This window comes from Esox lucius, chromosome 4 (genome assembly GCF_011004845.1).
Source record: "Esox lucius isolate fEsoLuc1 chromosome 4, fEsoLuc1.pri, whole genome shotgun sequence".
Taxonomy (NCBI): Eukaryota; Metazoa; Chordata; class Actinopteri; order Esociformes; family Esocidae; genus Esox; species Esox lucius.
The window spans coordinates 17,132,776-17,141,999 of record NC_047572.1 but is presented as its reverse complement, the minus strand read 5'-3'; the positions used below and the strand labels follow the sequence as shown (position 1 = coordinate 17,141,999).

General features: G+C 46.2%; 2 protein-coding genes across 9 annotated transcripts; one reads left to right on the top strand and one right to left on the bottom strand.

Annotated features, from left to right (window-relative positions):
• Positions 1-709: 709 nt before the first annotated feature.
• ints5 (integrator complex subunit 5) lies at positions 710-5,068 on the bottom strand. The gene is made up of 2 exons (XM_010898350.4): positions 4,819-5,068; positions 710-4,617 (listed from the first exon to the last, which is right to left on the bottom strand). Exons 1-2 carry the CDS (start codon positions 4,896-4,898, stop codon positions 1,662-1,664), a joined length of 3,036 nt encoding a protein of 1,011 aa, XP_010896652.2. The 5' UTR covers positions 4,899-5,068; the 3' UTR covers positions 710-1,661.
• A 105-nt stretch (positions 5,069-5,173) lies between these two features.
• On the top strand, positions 5,174-9,052 carry LOC105026712 (retinoic acid receptor responder protein 3-like). Of its 8 annotated transcripts, none has more exons than XM_020045631.2 (6): positions 5,174-5,279; positions 5,630-5,661; positions 5,892-6,000; positions 7,375-7,520; positions 7,970-8,101; positions 8,343-9,052. In XM_020045631.2, the coding sequence occupies exons 2-6, from the start codon at positions 5,647-5,649 to the stop codon at positions 8,466-8,468; spliced, it is 528 nt and encodes a 175-aa protein (XP_019901190.2). In that variant the 5' UTR covers positions 5,174-5,279; positions 5,630-5,646; the 3' UTR covers positions 8,469-9,052.
• The last annotated feature ends 172 nt before the right edge of the window (positions 9,053-9,224 follow it).

The window sequence follows — 9,224 nt, the reverse complement described above, 5'->3', positions numbered from 1 at the left end:
AGGGTCGAATGATGTTAGACCATGAAATTCCTGTTCAAATAGGTTTCATCTTACCTGTCCATATTTTTTTTAATCTCACATTACCCTGCTGGAAAAATGCACATGGTACACTATTGATAGATTCTGCAGTGCAAATATACAATAAATATATTTAGGTTAGAACAGCCAGTTAGAGCAGTAAAAAGTGATGTCATACCAGTGGTATACAGTCTGATATAGGCCCTACTACGGCTATCAATGAGCCAACCAGCAATCAGGATACAAAGCACCTGTACTTCTATCTACGCTTCCGGCTTCATCCAGGCTTATTTGTTTCAGTAAATCTGACTTTGACATTTCTTATTTTTACCCAGTCACAGACCTCACAAGCGAGAAAAAAAAGGACCTGGCAGTGCATGTTAGTCCACGTTGCTGTGTGCTTTTCCACTTGAAGTCACAGTTCAAATGTATAGGCCATTTTGGCTTTGTGGAGCTATCAATTATGACGATATGGAGATTAGCAATTATTGTTGTGGATGTCATGATTTGAATCCAACAGAACCGTTTTAATTCTTAGAAAGAAAGATTTTAATGTTTAACTGCCTCCACCACCTAGCAACTTGCTATGTTCAGCTGAGCTGACGCCACTGAACTGTTAATGGAACGGACTGCAGTTACCGCAGGTCACTAGTGTAATATCCACTGCATTCATCTCGAGAGAATGACTCCAGCCAGTGAAGTTCAACTTTATTAATCATAACTGTTACAAACTGTTATAACGTCAGTGTATAGAAGACAGCTTTTATCATTTTAAGTACACGAGAAGACAGCGAGTATAAGTCGGTGCAACTAGAGTGGGATCTCTTAAGAAAAGAAAGCTGTTAATCAACCTCTTTTGCTTGCTAACATACCTTTTCATTAGACTTGGGCTAAGAAATGACACTGCCCACTACATCGAAGAGATTTTGACAGTAATTACGCTATTACTTTCAATATCCACCTGAATAATTCCACTTAACACTTGAAACCAAAATAAACCAACGTTATAAACCCACGAACAATCTGCTGAATTCTGATTGGGTGATGAAATACATGCGAAACATAGGTCCTATCTGGGGTCCTTGGATAATACCCATCATTAAGCTAGCCCAGGTTTTCCCTCGTCATCGCACTGAGGAGGGAGGTGCGAATGGAGTTACTTCTACCTGTGGGACCGGTTTGTTGATGTAAAATAACTGCATAATTATTTCCACAAAAAAGTTATTTTTTTACATTACAAAGAAAATCAAAAGGCATAGCTACCCAAACTTGACAGTTTGAAAATCAAGTTTACAAAACAATCCAAATATTAGAAATAAAAAGACAATTTCAAAGGTTATTTATTTATTGTAAATACAGCTACTTAGAAATCCTAGTCAATCTAGAAATGTATAGAAGAGATAAACAACAGATAAAACAACCTCAACATTTAGAGAACGCTGCTTCAGAGGTTATACAGACCAAAATTACTGCTCAAGGAACAACAAACTTAGAAAATGGCAAACCAACATACCCATAATAACACTGTATAAACAGTCCTCTCCACCACTGAGGAAAAAAAAATTGTTTTTTCCCCTGCTGCCATCCTCCCTCACTCTTCCCCACTCTATACATCCATTCCTCCTGTCGTTCTATCCCATCTCTCAAAGCTGGAAGCGCCAGCACAGATGCCCGAGCCGGTCAATATTCTTATGCAGGACACTGTGGATGGGCGCCACATATCTCGCCACATCTCCGTCTCGTGAGAAGTCACGGCAGAACAGCCCCTTCTCAGAGTTGAAGACAAACTTCTGTGGCATGGGGCCGTTGCCTCTGACATACTCCCACACAGCCAGGAGAAGAAGCCTCACCTCAAAAGGTGTGAGGTACGGGAAGGCCTCGTGGACATTGCTCAGCACGGGGGGCAGCAGCTGGCCTTCGCCCATACAGGACACCAGCATGCAGGAAGCTTGGAGTTGCCACGGGGAATCCACCGCCAAAGGCTCTCGTGAAGCCTCCCAATGGGCTAGCAGGGTAGCCAGCAGGCCCCGGAGCACCGCGGAACAGTAACAGAGAGCAGGGCGCCCGGCAGCCACCACGTGGAGTAACGGAAAGAGGACCGGGTGGGCCTCGAAGCAGCGGCGGATGTGGATGTCTCGTTCCACGGTGGTGCGGGAGTGTTCCTCTGGCGGCCATGACAGTTCACCGTTGGCCACGTCTGGGCAGATGTACTCCACTAACGTCACCGCCATCGCCTTGGCCGCCTCTGCGTCGATGGGCGGTGGCTCGCTGGGAACGGAAGGCTGCTGTCGGGCGCTGCCGCCGTTGCCACCGTTCCCAGGTGGCACGCTGCAGCACTGGACGGTGACAGCCAGCAACGTCTGGACGTTCTGGATGACACTGGCCGGTTCGGGGCGAGGAGTGGGGCTGCGCTGCTTCAGACCGTTCCCTATCACCCCTGCGTGGAACACAGACCACACACTGCCGGAGAAGTTGACCGTGGTGCCAAACTTGCAGTTGATGTCCAGCAGGGAGCCCCCGCGGTCCGGTGTGAGGGACGGGGAGATGGGGGTGTCCCCGCCAATGTCCTCGCTCTGGCCCCCAAACAGGTCTGCGTTTCCTTTATGCAGGGCTCCTTCCACCAGCTGCTGCAGGACACATTTCAGAGACAAGGGGGAGTAGCCAGCCAGACGGGACAGGAGGAGCACCGAACAGTTCACCGCCTCTCCTCCCTGCCCTCCTCTCGCCTCCGCCGCATCTCCTCTCCTCCGCAGCGCCAGGAAGAAGTGTGTGACGGCAGCCCGGCAGATAAGCAGCAGGTGGGAAGGCGAAGCTGCGCGGGGGAGGGGACTGCGGGACATGAGCCGCACGGCAGCGTGGGATACTGCAGGGTCACAGTGGAGGAGAAGAGGGCAGAAGTCTTGGAGGTGTCCCGACACCGCAGCGCCAACCTGCACGGCCATGGAAGACTTGGGGCAGGCAGCTGCTCCTCCTGCGCCTCCTCCCTGAACCCTGCGCTCCTCCTCCTGTACACTCTGCACAGCGGAGGCCAGGTTGAGGAGGAGCTGGCAGAGCTGCTTGGGGCCAAGTGTGTGTGTGTGGACCTGGGCGACACAACGCTTCACCGCGGCGGGGATGAGGCCCGGCAGGCAGGCAGACAGTGGGGTGTGGAGCTGCCAGGCCAGGGCCAGCTCGTCCGGGTTCCGGGCCAGTGTTAGCAGCTGACACAGGGCCTCCGTGGCCACACTGTGGCCACCGTACACAGAAAGCAGACACAGCAGCTGATGTAGCCAGAGATGGCGCTTCCTCTCCAGTCTCAGCGTCTCGGCACACAGCTCCCCCACGTGAGACTGCAGCTCCTCCAGGAAGGGGACGACCCGCGGGGCCTGGGAGGAGGGAGAGTGGGGGCGGTTGTAATAGCCGTCTTCCCCCTCAGAGCAGGTGTACACCAGCTTGTGGAGGTGCAGCAGGAGCATCTGGAGGAGGCGGTCGCAGGCTTCCCTGACCCCTTCGTGGGGGGAGGGAGTGGGGCCAGAGATGATGGAAGGGGTGGCAGTGTCGGCCAGGAAACGGAGGACTCGTGCCCCTCCTGCAGGACTCTGTGCGATGAGGTGAACGGCCAGCCCCAGCATGTTGTCCAGCTCTTCCCTGGGAAGCCCCTGTAGAACAGCCTGCAGCTGGAGTAAAACTGACGGTCGTAGGGACTCCACCAGCTCTGCGGACACGGCGCCCAACAACGAAGGTGACAGTGCCGCAAGCTGTAGGAGAAAAGGGACCGCGGCTCTGCGGAGCTGGACTGAGTGTTCCCAGGACGTGGACCCAGAACTGGGGGTTATAGCTGGAGGCCTGAGGCTCTCTTGGAACATCCGGAGCAGCTCCCGCCGGATGCTGTCCGAGTGCCGGGCCGCCAGGTGGCCCAGAATACCCACCACAGAGCCGATCTTAGGTACCCTGCTACTCTTGTCTCCCTGACATTTCTCAGCTGCCCCGTGGGAGCAGAAGTCTTTGAGGCCGCAGGCCAGGACACGGCTGATAATGGTGCCCGGGAAAGATGATCCGATATGGGCCACCACCCAGTCAAAGTGGGGTGAGTGCTGCACGGAGGTGTCCAGGAGTGCGTCCACACATTGGTCCGGACACCAGGCTATCATGGCTGCCAGGCACTGGGTGTAGGCCTCCATGAGGGAGCGAGTTGCAGCACAAGACATCCACAGCTGGAGCAGCTCGTTGAGGCTTGAGGAGTGTGGTGCGGCCCGGCGACCAGCGTGCTTGGAGCTCAGCTGCCCCAGCAGGTCAACAGCCCAGGTTGAAACCAGAGGAGCCCAGGCTCGGGGGTTGAGGCGTATAAACTCAGAAAGGACCCCATGGACCTCTGTAATGACATCTTCCAAGTTGGAGTCCCCATCACCCTCACCGTCCGTCTCTAAGTTATGGAGGAAGGCTGAGACATGCTCATTGTACACACCCCTTAGGTGCTCTAGAACTGCCCCCCGACAGGCAGGCACGGACCGTAGTAGACGTATGGCACAGCGTGCATGCTCGCGGACGCTTAGCTTCCGACCCTGGTTCTGGTCCACGCCACTGATGAAGGACTTTATTTCCTGGGCCAGCTCCTGGGGACTAGACAAAGAAAGACAGATACAAAACATTATAAACAAATGTAATTCTAAAGCCAGCATAATTTCTCTGTTTTCTCAGAACTGAAATGTTTCATAGCCAAAATGTGCCTGAAAATGCTGAACGGCTTTGATACAGTTGGCAAGCAGCCACATAGCTACAACTTCTGGCTAGCTAACACGCTAGCTTTGCTAAGCGACTCACCTAAAAGCATTCTGAAGTGTGTGAGCGAGAGAGGTCTGCATGGTGACTGTCAAGGGATTCCCGTCAAACACGGCAGACATCGTCCGACTTCCCAACCTGAATATCGCACATTAACAATTCTCACCTGCTCCCAAACTACAGATAATTAACACTGTAAGTGAAATTCAATATTATTTTTTAGTAATGTTCAAGACAATTATCCAGACCGCGGTACAATAACGGAAGTATTTCTATTCTTCTATCATTCTTTCCGAAAAGTAATGGGCGAAAAATTCTCTCTACTGACATCTACTGGCCTGAAACTATAACGTACTAGGATGCTACGTCAGTACGTACGGACGCTGCTCCGTTTTGTTTTGCTTTCTTTTGAGTCAGCTGATGGTTGACATTTGAGTTATTAGTCCTATTTGTGTTTTCGAGGTGAAAGCGAGCAACATCGAGGCCACGAGACCAACCTTACTGTAAGGTGTACGAATTTGAATATAATTCAACTAGTGCCTGGAATTAAACTATTTCTGAGATTATATTACACATTTTTAACCTATTAACAAAAAACGAATATGCTCGACAGTACTGTAATGACGCAAACCCTGTCTCCGCCGAGTGCGGTCTACCAAGGGAAGTTAATACATAGCCAGCGAGCTTGCTCAGAAACATACCAATTGTATCAAAATATAGTTAGCTCAAATCATAGTTAGATAGCTAATTCATGTATTCTATATACAACGTTCAGTCAAATTATTGTCTAATTTATTTGCTATAATTTTGCCATTATATATGTATAAACACTAAACAACCCATAGTTTTTTAGGGTCCTCCTGAGTAACCATGGCTCCAACCTTGGTAAGTGAATTGCAATTCTAATGTTGTGTTGTGTATGACTATGAGTGGTCTACCTGCTTGTGTGGCATATATTTAAAGATTGATTGTTAGTTTTAGTTTGACATTCATTTTTCAGAATTACATGTTTGGCAGTTGCATACTTCAACATCAGTGTATCTAACAGCACTGACTGCATGGGGTCAATACACACATTGATATCTTTAATTGTTCTGGCATGTTTCCCTTTGCAGTATGATGAGAAGCCAGAGCCAGGGGATCTGATTGAGATATTCAGAGGGAACTACCAGCACTGGGCATTGTATGTTGGTGAAGGCTTTGTCGTTCACCTGGCCCCCGCCAGTGAGTATCGATCCTGAGTGTTATCAAATCTATCAGAAGTTGCAATGCACCCAAATTAAATAGAGTAGCCTACACAGTGTTCAAGCAGTATAGTGTGGGGAAAAAACGATTTGTTTCTGTATTTTTTCTTATTTCTGTCTCTGAATGTTTTTATAAATTTTAAACCACCTAATGTCCCCCTGTGAAAACATTATTGTCCCTACACATTCATTAATCTTCCGTGTGCAGTCCTGGCCTTTGCATTTGACCATGAATCTCAAACCAACCCATAGCAACTGATTTCCGTAGAGTAGCGAGGGGATCATTAAACCATTTAACTTTGGGATACATGTTTGACTTGATGCAATTCATGTTCCACTTTTAAATAGTACAATTAAATCAAATTCCTCCTATTGGTGAAGAGAAAATAAACTTTAGTAGATTTTGAAAATGTAGTGTAGGAGATGTTTTATATTTTACTTTTGTCAAGGTTCTATCTGACATAAACAAAGGCTTGTTCCATTGAACCTCTGCATTGAGACAGTGAAGATTTTAGCCTTTTTTGGCTTTATACTTGAAAAGCTTTGATTTGAAATAAAATATTATGACATTAAAGTAGAAAATGCTCTGCTTTTACTTGAGGGTATTTATGTGTGTATTGTTTTTACCATTTAGGAAGTATAATACCCCTATATAATCTCCATATTTCAGGGCATGGAAAGTATTGGGAAACAATAATATCATTTCCAAATGAATCACTTGTCTTGTGTCTGGCTGCGTATATATTGTGTGCGACAATGTCTACAATCTGTGAGCCATTGACCCCACCAGATGCTGGGTCTCTTCCCTGGTGATGCTCTGTCATCTTCAGTTGTTGTTTGCTTTGAGGACTTTTTGTCTTTCTGTTACTTGTATATCCTATTTTAAAGCCTCTAGTTCTACTGCTCAAGTCTTCTGTGGATGGCAGTGTTTGATATATCCAACAGGCACTGCCTCTGTGTGCAGAATCTGAAGTCCACTTAGAAAGAAAGAAAATTATCCAAAAACAGTGTGGATAAGAATGGCTGAAAGGCGATACATTTAATGTTTTGGAATGGCCGGGTGTATATCAAGAACTAAACCTTACTGCTGATGTTGTGGCACGGACCTGAAACGAGCAGTTTGTACTCAAAAACCTACACATTTCAATACAGTTCTATGTGGAAGAGTGGGCCACGATTCCACCACAGCAATTTGAGAGACTGAACAACAAATACAGGAAGCTGTGGTGGCAGTCAGTGCACATGACCAGTTTAAATGTAAAAATATGAAAGGGTACCAGTACTATTTGATGTTATGTGACTTACAAATACAGACGTTGTGTGTATAACCCTTCGCCCACGTACTCCACAGCAGAGGTCCCTGATGCTGGGCCCAACCACATGATGTCTGTGTTCTGCGACAAGGCAAAGGTGAAGAAGGAGGAGATATGGGATGTTGTGGGTCATGATCAGTGGTCTGTCAACAACCTGCTGGATAAGAAGTACCAGGTCAGTAGACCAGTGAGTAAAGGCACCTTCTATGCCTCACATAGTATATTTCCTTAGACCCTATGTGGATGTTCCAGTTCTACATCTCTTGCTTTTGTACATTAGTAGGCGGTACTCTACTGTAACTCCTTTTTGACCTTAACTGGGTTGGTTCGCTTGAAGACCAGTATGTGTAGCATCTAGTTCAGGCTACGTCAGGTTATTTTAGACCATGCCCATCCGGGACACCCTGTGTGATCATGTGTGGGTTAGATAATAGTGTATGCGAATTACTGGACTCCTGCTTGGTTAATAGAGCACAATAACTGCAAGCTTGGGGGTTGGACTCCTGCAGGGGCCATCTGTATTAGAATGTACGCACGCGCTACTGTTTGCTTAGGATAAGTGTTTGCTAAATGGGATGTATTGTATGTATTTGATTAAAATCATGCAAAAGGGCATATGCTATATGATTGTTATAGGTGCGACCCATCCACCAGATACTGAAGGATGCTCAGGCATATGTGGACAGAGAGCTGCCCTTCTCCGTGTTTAATGGGAACTGTGAGCACTTTGCCACAGAGCTGAGGTATGGGAAGGCGGAGTCTCGACAGGTAGGTACACTGGACTGGTGCCTAATCATAGGTAAACTGGGCTGTAGAATAATCTTGTAAGCTAATGAGCATCTTAAATCACAGCCTATGAACGTTGGTCAAGAGTAACTTGCCGCTTACATTTACTTACATGTTTGAAGCATATTTTCTGAAACTATCACTAAATTCAAAATAAACGTCAAAACCTAGTACACTGCCTCGGTCAGCATTGTTGAGGTTAATGTTTGCCTTTTGTGCACAGGTTCGGCAGGCTGTGGAAACAGTGGGTATGGCCGCAATGGTGGGCTTTGGGGTCCTTGCTGTCGCGGGTGTTGCAGCGGCCATCTTTGGAGGTGGAAGCAAAAAGAAGAATAAAGAAGAATATTAGTGACTTCATGTAATAGAGATTAACCCTTCACACTATTACAGTTCTAATGACCTTTCTTTAAGGTTGTTTCATTTCCATTAATATATTCCATAATCTTTTACACTTTGGATATTAATTGGAAGCACAAGGGACTCTGTATGTGCCATAGCCATACATGCTTCTAGATTAAGTTAGACTGCAAAGCAACATGTTAGTTATTTAGAAACAATTGAATCAGTGATATGTAGACTTTTTGGATGTTATGATTACATCTAAGGAGAGTTATTCACAGTATGATTTGATTCTGTTATGAAGTCATGTGTCTCTTTGGCACATAGACCATTTCCTGTTTAGAGTCTGCACACATTTTTTGGTGCTTGTGGTATGTTAAAAAAGAGAAATTAATATGAATGAATTTTGAATCTTATGTTAAATCGAAAATATCAACATTTTAATAAGTATGTTGATCCATTAAAGCTTCCGTTTGCACATGGTTTTGTTTAAATCAATGCTATTTATCATTGAAGACTGAACTGTATTACTAATTAACAAATTCTAATTTATTGGTATGCACAGTTTTAAATAAACATTGTTTGGTCTCTGAATTTAGGTTCTGATCCATTTAAACTGGTCTTGGTGAATAAATCAAACACCTGTTTGTAGTCCAGCAAATCGTTCCATAGATTATACAAGCTGTATCCAATGGATTTGAAAGTTCACACGTCATGAAAGTAAAAAGTTGTTCTATATTTGTAAAACAGTGTACATGCTTTCACA